Source organism: Rhinolophus sinicus, linkage group LG10 (assembly GCF_036562045.2).
Source record: "Rhinolophus sinicus isolate RSC01 linkage group LG10, ASM3656204v1, whole genome shotgun sequence".
Lineage (NCBI taxonomy): Eukaryota > Metazoa > Chordata > Mammalia > Chiroptera > Rhinolophidae > Rhinolophus > Rhinolophus sinicus.
The window spans coordinates 109,109,111-109,129,177 of record NC_133759.1 but is presented as its reverse complement, the minus strand read 5'-3'; the positions used below and the strand labels follow the sequence as shown (position 1 = coordinate 109,129,177).

At 43.3% G+C, this 20,067-nt stretch overlaps 1 protein-coding gene across 1 annotated transcript in view; it reads left to right on the top strand.

The window, feature by feature from the left end:
- SDK1 (sidekick cell adhesion molecule 1) overlaps positions 1-20,067 on the top strand; it is a 683,166-nt gene that overhangs the window by 251,573 nt on the left and 411,526 nt on the right. Inside the window, exons 2-4 of the mRNA XM_074313985.1 lie at positions 5,998-6,157; positions 14,860-14,966; positions 17,161-17,308. Coding sequence (XP_074170086.1) covers positions 6,114-6,157; positions 14,860-14,966; positions 17,161-17,308 — 299 coding nt within the window. The 5' untranslated portion in view covers positions 5,998-6,113. The remainder of the gene's footprint in view (positions 1-5,997; positions 6,158-14,859; positions 14,967-17,160; positions 17,309-20,067) is intronic.

Genomic DNA, 20,067 nt, shown 5'->3' with positions numbered 1-20,067 from the left:
CAGCTGTTGCCCCTGTGCCGAGCAGCCAGGGGACACTCAGTGCCCTTGTAACTGTGGGACCTCTGTCTCGTGCCGCCTCTTCTGGGCGGATGGAGCTCTGCAAAGACTGAGAAGGAGGGGAGGACCCTCCGGCTGCTGGTGCACAGTGGTACCCCGACTTACTCCGCAGAGCCCAGCCCTGCCTCAGCAGCGGTGCTTGAGAGAGAGTGGGACCGCATAGAAAGCGTCCCATTCCTGTGTTTGGTAGTCATTGTCATAGCGAAGCTAGGTTTTTATTGTGTGTGAAATCCGATATATATATAATGTTTGCTCAATTGTAACTACCTTTCACCCTGAAATCTCTGACATTCATTTATTTTATAAGACAGTTGTGGAACTGTATAAAGGGACTTCCAGAGAAGCTGGGTAGTTGTTTTTAGTTCTACAGAATATAGCGATATATCCAACTATAGTTGCAGGTCTATAACTGGAAAGTATTTATAAACATTTCTGAGAAGCAAGGAGAATTAGCTGTGATGATAGAGCTGCCTCCTCCTCCTGCTTCATTTCAGTTTTCGCCACAAAGAGTTTATACAGGTGGTCACAGGAAGTGCAGCTTGAATGACCTTGACCTAGAGCATACAGCGGACTTTGTTCTAAGACAGTTGTCTGTACTGGTTTCCCCGAAAATAAGACCTAACCGGAAAATAAGCCCTAGCATGATTTTTCAGGATGACATCCCTTGAACAGAAGCCCTAATGAATCTTTTGGAGCAAAAATTAATATAAGACCCGGTCTTATTTTCAGGGAAAGATGGTAGGATTATCCTGTAAGCATTGAGGTATGACCTTTCCATATTTGCATATGTAACTATAGGACAGATCTGATCATACATTTAAATTTCAGCTCAGAAATGCATGTGAACCGTATGACTGTTTTCTTTAACAGATTAGTATTACTCTTACGGGAAGAGTAGCATGTACTGTGAGATTAAATTCCTGGCTTCAGGAGACGGACCTAATGACCTGCCAGCATCTGAAATCGGAATGGCTGTTTTTACCAGCAAAGAATCCTCTCCCCACGTTTTTCAGAGGAGTTGTTCACAAATGATGCATTATGCCCTGTGCTTTTGTTTCTCCCTGGGATTTGAAAAATGAAACTTTCCGTTAGTGGTAAATTCATAAGCTTGGGGCATGAAAATGTTTGGTTTTGATATAAAAGAAGTTCTGAAAGGAAGATTAGTGGTTCACACCAAAAGCTTAGTCGCCCTGGAGATTGAGCGGCCGAGAAGGCAGAGTTCAGGCACCGGAGGCCGCTTGGCTGCCATTCCTGCTCGGCTGCCACTGTCACCTGGCAGACAGATGGTGCCGGTACAGGGCATAATACGTTCCAGCATCCTTTTCCGAAACAGGTGGGGTTCGTTTGCCTCAGACCCCTGTTTGTGGTACGGTTGAGTCCTCTGCTAAGTGGAAGTAGGTTATTATTTCTTTATTCATTATCACTTTCCAATGGAGGAGAAAGGGCAGTGAGTGAACAGATTACATCCGATCATCCCAGCCAAAGCTCTCTCGTTGGCCGAGTTGTAGGAAGAGCTTACGTCTGACTTTCTTGACAACTAGCGCTCGATTCCCAACCCTTCTGCCATGAAGGAGTTTCTGGGACTAGGTCCTCCATTTTCCGTGGGTCACAACCCATGGCGCGTTCACCCTTCCTGCTGGTGTGAAGCCCAGAAACACAGGCAGTGGCTCCGCTTCGGCGTCTCATTCTCCAGCTTCCTCATGTCAGTGATTCCTACGTGGCAGATGCGTCGCGGTTCCTTCCAGATGAGCCAGGGCTGTCCTCACATTGGACAGGTGGAGTTAAGTCCATTTCCGTTACATCCGCAAACCTGAAGTCCGTTTAGGGAAGTGACTTCTACGTCATAAAATGATGATGTTGTCTGGTGAGAACAGTAAGTCCATCCCTCTGCTGTGGACGGACCGGAAACCTGTGGGATGCAGACAGATGAGCCCCTCTTTCACAGATGACTTATGTTCTGCTGAAAGTATGTGGAAATGGAAATTTCAGTTTCCCTCAGTTACTCATTCCAGGGTCTTACACTGTTCGTTGTAAGGATACAGAAGCATACTTAATCTCTTCTCACTTGGAGCGCTAGTAGTTGTTATTCGGGAACACACACACACACACACACACACACACACACACGCACACCCCTCAGAGAGCATCGGGTGGACCAGTGGCTTTTCTCCAGGTCAGAGTTTGATAATCTTATCTCAGATGTAACTCAATCACTTTTGCCATAGTGGATATTTTCAGACTTTTCTCTGTTCCGTTTAAGGTGTATAAGATCTCAGCCGGCCTAAGTACGAATCCTTCCGTCTCTCTTTCTCTGCCCAAAGCGCTGAGTTTTGTTACCGTTATGCCTCTTTTCAGTTCATGATCTGCTGGGTATGCGCCAGTGGTCCTCAGTCTTGGCTCAGAGAGGCAGCGTGTTCTTCTGCACTCGGGCTCATCAACACGAAAATACTGGCGCCAATGGTTTTTGCGTAGACGCGTAAGATCCCAGAGCGTTGACATACCTGCCGCCCTTCTTCCTAATGGAAGAGTAAAGGTTAGCATCTGCGCTAATCGTATTCTGCAGTGGTTTGCATTGCAGGACAAGCGCTTGGCAGCTGTATGAACTACTTTTTGTGAAGATTTCTTTTCCTATTAGATCACAGCACCCAGCATAGTGTCTACATAGTACAGGCCTGTTTAGTAAACTATGAATTCTATGAAAAATTGAATTATGGTATCATTTACATTCAAAACCATGACATAACATATTAAACTGATGATGCTCTGTCAACTGTAAAACCAATTCAAATTCTCAGTGTCTGTCTTGAAGCATTTTTCCTTCAAAAAGATGTATTTCTTATCACTTAGTCTTATAGGACACTGGCATTTCTTTTCTGTTGTTAAATACAGTGCAAATGGCAGGACATTAATAAAGCCTATTGCTCAGTCGCCCCCAAGGTGTCAAAGCCATGGCCATTGCAGGTCTGCTTTCTGGGACTGCTTGGGTCATGAGAGGCACGATTTAGCTAAAGGGCGTTGCCAGGGGCACCTGGACATACGGTGGATCATCAAAACCTAAAATGCACTTGAAACGGGCTTGGGCAGGTGACGGCCGTGCAGCAGGGGAGCGCCTGGGGCAGGACGGGCAGTGAGAGCCCTGCCTCTGACTCGCATCTGTCAGTCACAGCACTAACACGTCACCGTTTCTGTTCCTGCGTCAGACTGAGACTACTATAACCTCTAAGGTGACAGCAGCTGTGTCTCATTCCCGTTTATTTGCCATGATGATTACAGAATCAGTGTGTTTATTGAACAGAGATAGTGCCATTCAGAGACTTAAGAATCCTTTTTGGTGCCTCCCTTTCCCTCACCCCCATATTCAATCCACCACTAAATCTTTTTTGCCACCTTAGTATTGTTTTAAAGCCATCAGTTTCTCTCCATCGCCACCAAATCACTAGTATCACTGGGGCCCAGCCACCGTCACCTTTCGGAGCATTTGCCTGGTCACTGCAGTGGCCTCCTGACTGGTCTGCTCCGACTTCTCTGGTCCCTCTTCACTCCTCGTGCCCACTGCAGCCGGAAGGAGCTTTCTGACTCCATCCCAGGCTCTCTGCTGTCCTTCTCTGATACCAGCCAGCCATCACCATCATTACACTCTGGCAGGACTGCTGACGAAGGCCTGTCAATCGGGTGGTCATGCGAGGTATTATTCCCGCGAGAACACTTGTGAGGTGCAGTGGGTGCCCTGACAGTCACAGGCATGGTATGGAAACCTGGCCGTGGGCTTGCCTTGCCCTCGAGGCCCTGCTCACCCGCTTCCAGCCACCCCCTGCCCACACCGCTGCTTGTTTGCAGCCCTTGCTTCTTCCCAAGGCCCCTCACCGCCTCAGAGCCTGGGCACAGGGGCACCTGGTGTGATCAGAGGAAATGACGCTACCGATCTGCCAGCTCTCAGCTCCTGCGTGACCTCTCGGTGACCAGGCCGTGTCCGTATCATAGACTGTTACCACACTCGCCAGTGCAACATTGACTCGTTTGGGTGAATACTAGTAAGAGGCTGGTAACACTGCATTTATGGATATACCAGCAATGGAGCACAGTGGGAAATAAACTCTGTATGTTCAAATTCCATATAGTCAGTGCAAAAGGAACTGTATGTGCGACAGTTTAAAATAAAAATACAGTCTCAATTTGATATGCTATTTGATGCTTTGTTTGGTTAAAAAATACATTAATTTTAAAGTCCAGTTAAGCGAGTCCACAAATTTATCGAAAATTGGTAGTTAAGATATGGGTTCTTGAAAAGAAAGTTTCTTTACTGAGAAGCCTGCAACATTTGGAGTTATGTGGAATTGATAGGTTCCTGACAGATTATCTGGGTTTTAAGTCAGGATTTTACCACTTACTGTCTGGCTGGCCTTGAGCAAGTTACCCAGTTTCCTGCCTCTGTTTACCCATCTGGACATGGGTATGATGATGGCAACTATTTTGTAGAGCTTGTGAGAGTTAAATAAGATAATGCATGAAAAGCACTTAGAACAGTTTCCAGCACATAGTAAATACTCACCAAATCCTAGCTATTGTTGTTACTTGTGTTATTGTATTATACACTCAACAAATATTTATTTAGCATCTACTTTGTTCTTGGCATTGATCCGGGTGTTGGGAATGCACTGGGCATTATCCAGAAACAGTTGAATTTCAAAATCTGATAAGTGTTGGTTGTCAGGGCGTGTTGGTGGGGAGGGGCTTTGTTAACAGGAAGGATGAGAATAGTTGTCACGCACAGAGTGGGACAAGCTTCCAGGTGGGGAAAGGGCGCGTGAAAGGCCTCGAGGTGGGGCAGGGTTTAGCCTGGCTTCAGATGGAAAAATCTGAGTGTTAATGTGAGTTGAGAGGTCAGGAGGCCCCGAAGGTAGACAGGAAGCTGGTAATGCAGGTGTGCAGTGGGAATGTTTTAGGAAAATGAGAAGTCATTTAATTCTGTTTACTGATGAAGAACAGAATCAGGGTCATGTAGTTAATTAGAGATAGAGCTAGAACTAGAAGCTAAGTGTCCTACCTATATAAACTTTTTAAATTACTGAAGTCATGTATAGAATGATTTTCTATGAATTTTCACAAGGTGCCGCCATGGAACCATATAGAGAAATAGATCTTGACCTGCTCTCCATAAGCAGACCTGTCACACCGGCCACCACCCCACCCCCAGAAGTAACACTCATCCTGACCTCAAACAGCACAGATTAATTTTGCCTGGTTCTGAACTTGTGTGAACTTTTGGGTGGAAGTGTATGCTGTAACCTTCTTTCCCTCTGGCTTCTTGCACGCCACATGTTTCCATGTGATTCGTCAGTGTTGCGGGGGTATGTGTAGCAGTCTTCAGCTCATTGCCATCGCCGTGTAGTGTCCGTTTGTCCGAATACACACGGGCTCCCCGCGTTGTGCCCACGGAAAGTCACTAAAAGAGACCGTGTGTGTGAGATGAAAGCCGATTGTGACCTGTGTTGTAGTACATCTCCGTTCATCTTGCTCATCCTAGTTACTTTTTTTAAGCAACTGAAGCGATTTCTCTTCTAGAGCCCAGATATAGACCCTTATTGTTACTGGGAGGCTACAGTGCCTCATTACCCCCCAGGCGTGCATGAGCAGGGGTCGCCCAGTATGCCCCTTCGATAAATAAGTATTAATAATAAGTAGAAATAGCGTGGATGATCTTGCCAGATACTTCCAAGTGGTGCTATCAGGGAGCTCTCAGCCTTTGGGAATAGTCTCTAGGGTATTGCATGTTTCTAGAGGGTCAGGCATTATTTGCTACTAATGGGCCAAATAGCCATCATTTCTACTTTTGAAAATTAGGTCTGTTTAAGTAAGTGATTGTTCATTGGATGAGTGCCATTTTCATGTGTACGCCATTCATTCTTTTCCTGTCTTCTTTTTTGGTTTTGAATATTTCAGATGACGTTGTGCCGTACTTTAAAACGGAGCCAGGCCTACCACAGACTCACCTGGAAGGGAACCGCCTCGTCCTCACCTGCCTTGCCGAGGGGAGCTGGCCTCTGGAATTCAGGTGGATGCACAATGACACTGAGCTCACCGCCTACAGCAGCGAGTACAGGTAAGTGATTGCTTGGAAACAAGATTCCGTTTCAGGTTGTTCTGAATATTTGCTCGTGGACCATCATAGCACAAGAGGTGAAGATACTGGATTGCATTTCCAGTGCATCACGGATTAAAGGAATACTTTGAACATGAACTTAGAATGGCGTTTACTATTCTGACATAGGTTATATTCACACCTAGGAAGTCTGTCATTATATTTGGGAAACTAAACCCGTTAGTGAAATGACCAGACCAGAAAAGCTATGGTTGCAGAGGAATGCAAATAACTCTTTAGGATGATAAACGTGCTTTCTCGTGGCAGTAGCCCCCCCGCCGCCCATATTGTTCAGATCGGAGGAGCATAAATATTTAAACAGACACCTGTATGTCAGTAGTGTCTGCAGCTCTGAGACGTCAACGGACACTTGCCTGGCGAACTGAGAGTCACGCTGAGAAAGGTGGATCATGGGAGGGTGGCCCCGAGGAGAAGCCCTATGTTCAGCAGCAAAAATGGGTATTAATAGGACTCCTGCCAGTGCTAGGTGTCAGGGTACAGGAGTGAGGGTGATGCTGCGGACAGAGCATGAGCACTGAGGTGGGGGCGCGCAGGTCAGGTGACCTTTGCGCTGTGGCCTCCCCCGCGGTGCCTCAGGTCTCCCCAGGTTCCTGGGGAGTGTTCTACTAGGCGCTGCCGTTCCTGCTAAGTAGGGTGGAGAACTAGTGATGCCAAGGAGCCCAAGACGCCGCCAACAAGCGCAGGCCAGTGGCACCGCGGACTAGGGGGCAGGACGGCGCCCTGGAGGACTCTCACACAGGAGTGCGCCTCTCCACGAGGAGCGTCGCTCGTCCCGCAGGCTAGGATGTGCTGCTCCACGGGCCGCCTTCAGCCTGCCCGCAGGTAGAAATGCGTCTGGGTACACACAGAATAGATCTCTTCCTCGATTGCCAGCATTTAAAAATTGTAAGATTTGATGGAAAATTCTGCTTTCTGGCCCGTCCTGACCAGGCTCAAGGCCTGGCCACGCGGGTCTGCAGCTTCCCACAGGAGCACGTGCTGGGCAGGGCGGCGCTGTGGGAAAGGCACAGCCACCCCGGTTCTCGCGCTGTCTAGTGCCCGTGCCTCCTAATGCCACCCTTGCTTAGTTCAGCTCCAGCCTCTGCCTGCACCGTGTGCACATGAGTTTGTGGCCTCCTCTCTCCTTATTAGGCCTATGCTGTCAGAGAGTGGTGTTGGGGGAGTGAGTTATCATAGCAGGTAGGAGCACGTTGACATCAAACAGACCTCAGCTGGAGCTCCAGCTCAGCACCAGTGCGTTACAGCAGAACGGCGGGCAAACCGCCTGTTAGTCCCACGTCCAGTATCTGCAGAGGGAGGTGGTCGTACCTCATTTGTGGTGCTGTGAGCAGTAAAAGGCTCTCATGTATGTGGACAGCATGTTTGCTGGCCCACCAGAACTCTGTTAATAAATCCTAGGCAACGTTATAGATTATTATAAGGTGACATCATAGGCTTGGTTTGTGAGAGGAATCTAAGAAAGAAAAAGACGTGAACTGAGAAATGAGAACCATGTATGAGTCATCAGCTTTAATGGCACACGGCTTGAGTTCACATTCTTCTATTCAACTTATTATCTGTGGGACTTTGCACAAGTTATCTAACGAGTGTGATCTTACTTTTCTCATCTGTAAAGTGGGTATAACAAAACCCGCCTCAAAGGCATCACAAATTAAATGACGTAATGTTTTGGTGCCCCAGGAAGAAAGGAATGATATTTCAGAAAAATCCAGATTGTTCTTCCTAATAAAAAGAAGCAGTAATGTGCATGGTCTTTAAACCGGGGTCCGCGGCCATGGGTATGGGCTGCTTCCACGTGTGTTTTCTGCAAGAGCTCGCCTCTGCGTTGGCGTCTGCCAGGCCTCTTTTCCTGTCCTCTTGGGCTCTGTCTCCCATTTCACAACAGAAAGCACACCTCCTGACTGAGTCTCCCTGTGGGATCCCTCCGAGGACGCGCTGCAAGCACAGTGCATAGTATTTGGTAAAATAGAGTATCGGGCCCTTGAAGACACCCCATAGAAGAGCCTCTGGCCTTTCACTCTGTACTGACTTTTTTTAAGGGCAAAGGGTGATACCAGATATGGGATATTTTGACCAAGCTTGTGGTTTTCCCAATTTTGGTATGTTGTGTAGGTGGGCAGCAAGAGTTGTACCAATTTTTGGTTACCCACTTACCTTTCCCATTCCGTCACGCACTATACTGGGCCTCAAGACGTGTTCAGTGACTGCAGAGCACAGACAGCATCTGCAGGAAATACGCAGGTGAGGGCCCCTTAGTTCACCCAGGCAGCAGCTCACAGCAATGCCCTGGGGCTTATCCGTTTATATATATTAGACTTAGAACATTCGAGACTTGTTAGAGGGAGCAAACAAGTTGAGAAATATTCTTCTGTGAATCTCTGCATGCATTCACCCTACTCAGAAATGAGAAGGGCTTGACGAGGCCTCAGTTACAGATGTCAAGGGGGAGAGGGGTAAAAAGTTCTGGTTACATCTGTCAGATCAGTGTCGGGTCTGGATATAGAAGGAACATGCACCGTAGGAAGGTCAGCACGTTCTATTTTCTCAAACATTCATTCAGAACACACTTTCATTAACCTTGGCAGAAAAAGATTATTTGATATTCTAAATCCATATCCGGTTTTATTACTTCAGTGTGTTTTGCTGTTGCTGTGCATCAACTTTTTCTCTACTTGTTTATTTCTTCCATGTATTCATTAGGTTTAGATGAACTGTATGCAAATATGCAGTCAATACTTTCTCTTCTTTTTGTTGTTAATTTTTATCTAATTCTGTTCATTCTAGTAGTAAATAACTTTCCATTTAATGAAATGTAACGTAATTGAAAAAAATATCAGTCACTTCCATCTCATTAAGAAACATTTCCTTTCTAAATTTTTAATGTTTAATCATTATTCTTCAAAATATGTAATACATTTATGTTGTTTTGATTAACGGTGAACGTGTAATCCAGAAGAAATTTTTTATGTGCTTAGAACCTTTTGGTCAAGGGAAATTCTCTTTAAATTGCTATTTATATGCATATATTTATTTCAGAGAAGTATGGGCAATCGATAAGTATCTTTCAGGCATAAAAATACGTTACATTAGAATAAAGTTCTGTGGGGTAAATAGATTTAATGCTACAGTTCAAAGAGTAAAGAGAAACAATATAAAAGTTCTATCTGTTACAGAGCTCATTAAATAGATTGTGCGGATATTGAAATCACTATATGGCTTAGATTCCACTGGGTACATTTAAAATAGTGGTGTAACAGTTTTATTCTAACATGCCAAAACATACACTGTGCCATAATTCTATATGTAAGTATTTTAACTTATGATAAAACAATTTTGGTGTCAACCTGAAAATACGGGAGGAGATGTGACTCTGCATTTCTCTTTGTACGAGCAAATATACCTGCTCCTTCGATATACTCTGGATAATCCCCTAGAAGGCAAAGCCCCGTTGGTTGTCGTGAAACAAGACCAAGGGGCTGGTTCATTGGATGGGGACCATCAAAATAAGGTAGGGCCTTCATTATCATTTCCCTAGACACTTGCTAAGAAGAAATGGGTTTTTCTGAAGCAAGGATAGTTTGGGGTAGACGTGATAAATTATATTCTGTTCATTGGGGGTTCAGACACTGAGACAGGTTATCAAGGATCCACTGTGTTTTGTCATAATTGTTTTCGAGATACAAAACCTGGCTAAAAATCTCATGCTAGCTTTTCAAATTACTCTTTCATCTCCTTGCTTCCAATAAACACCTTCAGCTGTCATATATTAATCTTCATGAGGCTGTTCTAAGTCTCAAACTGAAAAACATGGCTACCTTATGATAATGGCAATTGTTTCTTACCTGAAACTGACTTTCTATCCCCCTCCCACTTTTGGTGTCAGTTATGAAAATGTAAACGCTATAAAAGAGTAAATAATATAAATTTACCTTTTGCAGCTTTGACAAAACAATAACAATAGTATTTTCTCTGCTGCTTGTATTCTGGTTAAACTGCACAATGAATTCCAGTGAGTTTCAAATGTTAGATTATTCATATTGAGGCTTATTTACCCATTTCAGCGCAGGTCGCCACACTGGCCAAATGACAGTGATCAAACCAAGTCTGCACAGGTGTAATAGGCAGACACCTGTCTGTTTGTTCTAGAAAACATTTGTTCTAAGTTATTTTCTATTTGGGGATAAAGATTATTTTGTAGTTATAGTCAAAGTATGTATGTGTAAGCCAGAAACGTTGTAATGCTTGGCGCAACACTCACTGTTATAAAAGAGGAATGAGTGCTATTCTGAACTGCGGAAGTGTTGTAGTTTCCTTACGCGGACTGGCTCTGTGGCTCAGTCTCCATGACAGTGTAACAATAGACATTGGATGGATGCTTATTCTTTTTTGATTCCAGTAAAAAATAGGAATGGCTAAGGGAAAAGTTACTTTTTCTTAAGTCTTATAAAAAGACAAAAAACTTCACACTATCAGTAAAAATTATCAAATTCTGGGAATCACCTTTATAAGAAATGAGTAGAACCTACGTGAAGAAAAGCAGTAAACTTCACGGAGAGATATAAAAGAGAATCCTAAATAGGAAATCTTAACACTAAAAACATCAGTTCCTTTGAAATTATTATAGAAGTTTAGCCTAATTTCAATGAAAATCTCAGTGGGATTCTTCTGAGGGTAACTTGATTGATGAGATAGTTTCAAAGCTCATGTAGAAATATAAGCAGAAAAGAATACCAACAAATTTTCAAGAAGGTGCGTGATGGGGAGGAATTTTCCCTTCCAGGAGCATGTTGTAATGGCACAGCAGTTAAATGACATGTTAGTGGTAATAGAAATAAACAGAAGTACTCCAGAAGAGAGTTTTGAACTAGACCACCATATGCATAAAAAATACATATAATCAAATGAGCATTAGAACCAATGGTAAAGAAATCAGTTATTTGGAAACAATATTCAGAATAGATCTTCATCTTATACCAACACCCAAATAAATGTCAGATACATTTAAGAGTTAAATTACAGAATTAAACCATAAGGAAACAAAGATTAATGATCTCTAAACATCCCAAGACAAAGTGTGAAAAGCACGGGGAAAAGTCATCAAAACATCACGATAACCATACACAATGTTACAATGTCTGTATGTTCAAATCATCATTACAAATTAAAAGGCAAATAATTAACCCGGAAAGTATTTGCAACAAATTAGACAGGTTTATTATGTCTAATAACCCGAGATTCTCTGAGGACGGTGGTGGAGACAAAGACTTACAGGAGGTGGTCTGTTTGGGCCTGTGTTCTCAAGCACAAAAGTAAAGGCAGGAGCAATGAAACAGGGAAGGAGGAAAACCCAACCCAACCAACACAAAACCAAGTCAAGGTCATTATCAAATTGATGGTCATTACAGGTGGCTGTAGCTAAAGCCCACCGGGAATTTATGAAATGCACCTCAGAACTGCCCAACCTGACGGTGCAAGAGAATATTTATCTCTGAGTTCCCATACTCAACTGATGAGTTACGGCCTGTGGCCGTTAGCTCTCATTTCTGGTTACTCATGTAATACCCAAGTAAATATTCTGGTTGTGGTGCCAGAGACTTCTCAAGGCAGGAAGCAAGAAGTATGAGGCAGGGGTTGGCGTAGGGTGCTGCCAGAGGCACCTGTATGAAGCCAGTCAGGGCTATGTGGAACTGGTGGCCACAGCAGTGGCTCACGTGAGAAATGGAGCCCAAACTACTCAGATTGAGTCCATTCTTTGAACTTCAGTATCACTTGTACCTGCTATGGAGTCCAGTCCATCAGAGGCCCCTCCAAGAGGACATCAGCTACAGTTTCTATAAGGACCTTCTGCAAACAGGTTAGCGGGACGAGCTATTTTTCTTACTGTTTGAGCAAGGGTCCTGCTGCTGGTAACGTGGGCGCCTGGATGCTGCTCCTTGAGCCGCTGCCCCGAATGACATAAGACACTTGCGCTGCCCCGTTGGCCCAGGGCTCCACTGCTCCCCGCGCCCACTGCTGTCACCCAAGTTCTCCTTCAGACCTGTTCCTGGATGTCAGCAGCCCTAGATCTAAAAATCCAGAACACGTGTGTCCAGTGGTTGTGCCGTCTCATACCTGGGCCCTGTTGGTGCAGCGCTCTGTCTCAGCAAGATGCATAGAAGGGAGAATTCTTTAAATACAGGAACGTGGGGCAGATCCTAGGCAGACAGAAACAGAAACGAAATGTCAAATGTCCACTCCAGGAAGGGCTAGTCAAGCAACTGTTCATGGACTGCCATGGACCTGGAGAAATTCTGGGACTGGTCCAGGTCCATTCCAAGTGGCGGTTCAGAACTGGAGCGTTCTACTCAGCAGAAATGGACATTTAAACCCTTCGTATTGTTGTGATTTTGTTGGATTTCCTTTCCTGTGCTATTCCTGATGATGCACTAGCACTGACAACACTTTCTGTCAGTCCAGTGGCACCAGCGCAGCCCAGCAAATGCACACGCCCCTGCTGGCTTTGTTGGAGACCAGCAGCATTTTCTGTATTTTCGTGGCATATGGTGCCAAGATTTTATCATGGTTTCTTATAAAGAGCCAGGAAACTTTCTCTGCTTAAAAATGTGTGTTTATAAACAATAGGCCTGCAATGAATATACCCATCTGTTAGGTGAACGTAATTTGTGTAGGAACTCCTGTAATAGGTGGAGCACTTTGCAACTTTTTTGTAGAGTTGCTTCCCCTGGTGAAACATAAAACTAAAGAGATGGTACCAAACAGCATATGCTTAATATTCAGTTTTGGATGTTTCTCCCGTTGTTTGAAAGCAGTGCTGTTTTTGTGCATTAGTATATAGGATTGCTATAGAAATTCATACGAATTTAAAATCTATTTAGAATAGTGCAAAAGGAAACATGGAATGACTAACAATTATATAAATATGGTTATGTTGCAATGATGAAACTGTTGCAATGATGAAATAGTTTCTCAAATATGTGCTCCAGTAACTTGGTTATTTCTTTTCTAAAAACGTTTCACTTTGTTTAGCCGAATCTCAAAACTCTGTATTACAGTCACAGTATACGATGTTAAAATGCTCCCCTTCTAGTCTTACTTGTAATTTAAATAAATAGCACTGACTCTTTGTGTTCAGTTTGATATTATTCTGATTATATTTACTAATTAATTTTTTTATTTGCGATAACCGTTCCTCAGGAAAAAAATCAACTTTTGAAGTTTAAAACTCAGCAATATTTTTCTCATAAAAGATTGTATTGATCTTGGCATAGGACCTTAAGATGGTTATCAGAGGAAAAACATATTTTGATTAATATTTGCTTAATACTGAATTGGCCACATTGTCCAAATGTTTCATTCACTTAAAAATTATGCCTCTCAGTTCCTTTTCAGGTTGACTAATTGGACATATTTAAATAAAAAGATGAGCAATTAGTTGAATTTAAGTGATTTCAAGGCATGCTTAGGCCCTGAGCAAAAAGCACACCATACATGGTGGCTTCTACCTGTTTTTTTTTTTTTTTTTAAGTTACTCTGATTGTACTTTGGAAGAGGAAGTATTTTTTAAATTGAAGATAATTATTGCTGGAACATCTTTTTAGTAAAGGGATAGCATCACTGGGTTTTTTCTTTTTTGAAAAATAGGCGACCATAGGTTTTAGCTCTCGCCTTCATAGACGGATACTTTTCCACGTGTGAAACGTATCCAAGCCCCAAACCTTATTCTTGACATGTTTGTGAACATGGCCTAGAAACCAGTCAGGGAACTTATTCTCTTATGTGGCGTGAAAGGTTTGGGCTCCAGAGCTATAAAACCCAACTCAGGAGCTCCTTGGTTATGTATCCTGCTTGCTTATAGATTTCAGAACATTCTAAGTTATAAAACCAATGGTAAACCTAAAGTAAGGCTTTTATGAAAACTGTGTCTACCTACCTTTTTGCCCTGTATAGTTTTACTGAAGTTTTTCGAAAGACATTGATTTGAAGGCTGGTTACTTATAGTCACAGGAATGGGAAATACAAATGAAATGACCTTTCAGTCCTCCAGAAAGTTCTTAAAATTAACATTGGGTCATATGTGGAAAAGTGAGAAAGAGAAGCTTATCAATTGTGTTGGGAGACGTCTACAACAGTGAGCAGAGAGGGGACTTGTGTCATGATGTCACCGTTTCCTTTGCCATAATGACACCTGTATCTCATCCTGAAAGCGTTGTTTAAACTGTTATAAAAAGTGACACGACACTAGACTCTTGCCAGTTCTAGAAATAATGTTTAGAAATTCTGAGAGAGAGAATTGTAATATGTCTGTGTCGAGAGGTCTAGTTTAAGTGTAATGTTTTTAGCTGTTTAATGTTTCTTATTCATTCAACCAGTGAGTGACGTCGCCTGTGTGTCGCGCTGTGCTGGGCACCAGGGATTCATTGATGAAAAAGACAGATCTGGAACGTATTGCATGTAACATTCACAGCCTAGATGGGGAGACAGATACCCATCAGATGTCATAAGGCAGTTGCACTTGAGGCAAGGATGGCACAGATAGGAGTTTACCAAAAGGGGCTGTGTTTGTTGGGCACCTACCTACCACATGAGATGCCGGGGCTGCTCTAGACGTGGAACGACTAACACTTCTTTTCCGTACTTGGCAGGTATATCATTCCGTCTTTGCGGAGGCTGGACGCTGGCTTTTACCGCTGCGTGGTGCGCAACAGAATGGGGGCTCTAGTGCAGAGAAGATCGGAAGTTCAAGTCGCATGTATGTGTACACTGAAAGGTCTCCGAGAGTTAACTAATGAGAAAGTGTGGGGATGCTCCGCAGAATCTGTTACCCATCTCAGGAGCGAGATTCTGTCTCGTGTTCTGTTTGTCATAGAACAATTGCTAAAACTGGGGGAGAGATGAGTAAATAACCCGTGTAGCTGGTCCGGTGGTGACACTGGGGCTAATGAGGGAAAGGCCACTTTTTCAATTCAACAGATTGAGGTCCCAGTGCGCACTGTGGCAGATAAAAAAAAAGAAAAGAAACAAATTGCCTTCTGTTTTATGAATTAGTTAGCTGCTCTTGGCTTTCATTATATTCAGATTCAAATGTTTGTAGAATAAAAAATTAAAGCCGATTAGATAAAATTTCGTCAATCTATCATCAGTTCTTTGCAATGATGATTTGTTTAGAAACCCGTTAGCAGCACGACAAGAGTACATGTATAGTAATGTTTCAGATGGCGTTAAAGCTCTAGTGACTTAACTAATTCTCTGTTGGCCAGACCATTTGGGAGAATGAAACTCTCGAAAGTAACTGAAGGAGGTGTCAAAATGCAGGGAGCTTGAATTTTAGTGTAGTGTTCAGTCAGCTTATACAAAGTATTTCATACTTTTCTCGTCCAAAATCTGTGACGGGTAGGCTCCTTGTAAAATGGCCTGTCTGCTTTATTATATTTTGAATTTACTACCAAAATATCTCTTCATTTAAAAGAAAGCAAAAAGTGTTGTGAAGTTTTAAATTACATACTAACATGTAATGATAGATTTTAGAGAACTCTGAGCTCCAAAATTGGGTTGTGCTAACTAGCGATGACAATATTTGCTCATTTGTCATGTTGACCCCACTCAGGGCCTGTACTTTGCAGTGTTCCTCTGTAAGGGAACTTCTAGTTATGCTATTGTAATCACGAGTGACCGAGTGAGGTGCAGATGCTAATACGTGTTTAGTTATGTTTTTAATTACTAGGAAGGCATAAATTTTTCTCAGTCGTGGTGGTGAAGTCACTGGGCTAAATCTGTCTGCAGAATAATTCAGAACTTTTATATTCAGTTGGATAATTGGAAACATAATAAGTAAAATCATGCCCAAAGCATATTTGAATAAGTTAATAGCTTAGAATTTATTATAATATATTAAATTCTATTTTATAAAATAAAACTATAGATGTTTTCTTGCTTAATTATTTATATCTTTGTTTCTATCCTTCATCTCTCACTCTTAGATTTTCTCTTATGTCTCATTCTACTTCTGTTCGATAACAGATTTTACTTTAAAATAACCGTGAATGTCTTCCTAATCTGTTTCATTCATTAGTTTGTCTTTTTCCTAGAATATTAAATGCTGCTTGTTAGATAGGAAATAATTTCTTTTAAATAAAAAATCCATTGATAATAGAGATCTTCTATGGACTATTCCAAATTTAGATACGTTCAGACAAAAATAGAGTCTATATGCCATCTAAGTGTATACATATTTATCTGTACCTAATCATAATATGAAAAGTTTTCAAAAATTTCAAGTGTTACTAATTTAAAAATTGGCCAACTATACCCACATTCTAATGGCTGGGTTTTTTCCCTCTGATCCCATTTTTTAAATGTTGGTAACCAATAGCACAAAGACTGGAACAAAACCTTCCTGCCCCAAACTAAGTCTACAGTATGGGGTTTGGAGAACCCTCTAAAAATGAATCAGTGGTTAAAAGTATGTCTCCCAAATGATCTCTCATGGAGACAGTCTCCCGGAAAGGAAGAGCAGTAGGGACTGAGCAGGCAGTGGTGGGTGCCAGGGTCAGACTCGCTTGAGAGGCCTGGGAGCTGGGCGATGGCTAACGCTCTTTATGAGAGCTCCTTGTTGAAACCACTTCATGTGGCACCGGGATGCTTTCCGCAGTGTATCTCAATGTGAGTGTCCACAAGTACTTCCTTACTAAAGAATTAGAAACAGCTCGTTGTATTGTTGCAGCGATACAGACGTGGAGCCCTGCTGGTGAGTGTGTTCCGTGGGCGTCTGGCTTGACGCTTCACTTCACACCGGACCTGCTCCGTCAGCACCACTGTTGTCTCTAGTTCTATGGCTTAGTTATAGCTGTGTTGGTGACTTTGCTCTAAGATGCAGCTATTTCCATCTTTGGTCCCCACCTCAAGCAAGTTTCCTAGAACTGAAGAATTCTGATTTTTCTCTGCAGATATGGGCAATTTCATGGCGACAGAGCAGCGGGAAGTGGTTCCTCAAGGCCAGGCAGCAGTTCTCAACCTGCTGCCCATCACCAGCTGCCCCCGACCTCACGTGACCTGGTTCAGAGAAGGACACAAGATCATTCCAAGCAACAGAATGTGAGTTGCTCCAAACTTTAAAGTTTAAAATAAAACAGTTAACACTTATTGGCTACATTCACATATGAAGTGTACCAAGCAGCTTTGGAAAGAATAACCTAGTCAGCTGGCCCGCCCAGTCCTTAGTAACCTAGTCAGTAGGAAACAGCAATTTTAACACTGGCCATGAAATGTTTAAGCAGTTAAGGAAACAGGCAATGCTGTTCCTCAGTTTGCTGCACGCCCCAGGTAAAGCACCCTTCCTTCCTCTTTACGGCCCTGCTTCCCCTCTGAATGCACTCCTGAAATGTCGGCGGCGTCCCTGAGTGGTGTTTAGCTCCAAGTGCTAATGTACGAGTGCCGGTATTTACTTACAGCCCCGTGGCTTTTCCCCTCTTGTTACTGAGCCGTGTTTGATACCACTGACGATAAAGTGGTAATTACTGCTTATTTCTCTTTATCCTTTTATCCTACGTGACAGTTTTATTTCCCTGCATCTAATTAGTGGTTTGCCCATCTACTGCAGAATAGTTGCTTTGTGATTAGTTAAGCATTATTTCAAGGTGTTCCTGCTTATCCCACGTTCAGGATGTTTAACGGCAAACAGATTTTCTTCACTTGGAGCTTTAAGTGATTCAAGAGAACATTTGGCGTAGATTTCATAACTGGGCATTTTGCAATGTAACTTAAAGGTGATATATCCAATATACAGGTTACAGAGACGGACATTCTGAAAGAAACGTGAAACGCTATCAGCTTAGCTAAAAGTCACATATTCATGCCATCAGATGGTGGCACTCAGATAAAAATCCACGAGAAGAAAATGCTCTTGTTTTGTTTTCCCAAAGGATACGTGCAAACCTTGCCAAACAGGTTTCAAAGGTAAACTGAAGTGAGTGTGGGTCGTGAGCTTGCTTTGTCCCCCGCCTGAGCGTCCATGCAATCCCTTCCGTCAGCCCCGTCTCACTCTGTCCCATCCGGGCCTCTGAGCCCGGCGCCGACCTACACTGTCCTGAAGTCTCTTTAGCAAATGTTTCTATTTGGCTATTGGAAATGGGAAGATATTAAAATATGTAAAAGCCATATTTTAAAGTTCTAACAAAAAGATCAATTACCTTAGAAATGGGATAACTGCTCTCCTTTTTCCTTATTTTATGAAAAGTGGCTGAGGTATCCACTTGTATATTGATTCCAGTGATAACAAATGCCTCTCGAGTTGGCGTAAAACAAAGATAAGGGCTCAGTTTCTCATTCTCGTAGAAGACTGTTAGGCTGAACAACAGGCAGCTAGGATAGAATCTTGTGAAATATTCTGGAAGGTTCTAATGTTGAGCACAGTATGGCTGGGCGGAGCTGGGATGAGTCCTGGGGAAGAGTTGCTACTGGGCGGGGGTAGGAGATTGAGTTAGGCTCCTCTCAAACCCTGGGGCTTCTACTGCATGTCAGCGGGAGCACAGTCCATGGGGGAAGGGTTGCTTTAACCAGCAGCATATCATTATGTGGTGGATCCTTGGTTAACCTGCAGTCTACATGTATTCACGAGACAGCGTTGATTCAAGAAGGACGGAAGGGTATCGAATGAAATAACAAGCCTTAATTTTATAAGCTTTTGTTTTCACTGCAAATTCTTGCTAAAGACTGTTTAATACCTGGTGAGCTAATGATGTGGAGACACTGGCCGGGCGTTCGCGTAGCGTTACATCAAGCACATGGTCTGCTTACAGCCGTGGAGCTCTTGCTAAACCGCCAATCTGAGCAGAATCATATGCCGATGTGCCTTTTGTTTTTAAAGAGAGGAGAGGAGGCCGGTGATGGGTATTTATTTGCACTTTGCGAGGCCTGTAGTTTCCGATTTCCCAACCATCACCACCCTTGTATTTATTAAGTACCTGCTGTGCCGGACACCATAGAGCAGTGTGTGTGTGGTTTCTGCACAAGTCTGTACATTCAGAGAGAGATTACTTTCCACTTCTAAGGAAGTTGAGCTCCAGACCGCAGATGAAGGGACATTTCTGCATTGCCCCACCTGGAGGTTTGGCAGACAAAAGTCAGGTGGTGTTGGATCTGTTCTCTGCCACCAGAGGTGTCACTTAAAACTGGAACATTTGGCTCAATGTGTCTCCCACGTGTTGAAACAGGTCAAGCTTCTGCACCTGCTCTGAACCTGATTATCTGAGGTCACTTCCCTGATGCAGCGGGAGGTCGTGTCTGTCACGGAGGGAGAACCTCATCTGGACGCTCTGCCTCCATGCTTTGTAACATTGTCTCATGACCTTCAAAATGTGAGCTTTCGGCTTCCAATGAAATGACTTTTTTGTGTGTGTTTTTTTCCATTTTCAAGGGCAATGGTTAAGTCTTAATGTTTCCTGACTTGAAAAATTAGATGCATAGCCTATTAGTAATTTTAACAGCGGCTATTATTTACTGAGCACCTACTTTGAACATATCTTCTCTACGCCTCACAGCTGTCTTCTGACACAGGTGTAATTAGCGCCACTTAGAGGTCTGGGAACTGGAGATGAGAGTTGTTTAACGCCCTACCCAAGGGCACCCAGCTGGCAAACGGCAGAGCCAGGCTTCAAACCCAGGTCTGCCTGACTCGGATTTCACGCTCTCCCCTGCATCAGCCTCATTCTTCTTTTTATTTTGCTGAACCTTCTTCATGCTTTTATTTTTCATACACTGCTTTAGTCTTTTTTCCTCCTTATTTTAGAATGCCACCTTTCAATTTGAAATACTGTAGCTTAGCTTGGGTTGCCGTGAGCCACAGACACGCACAG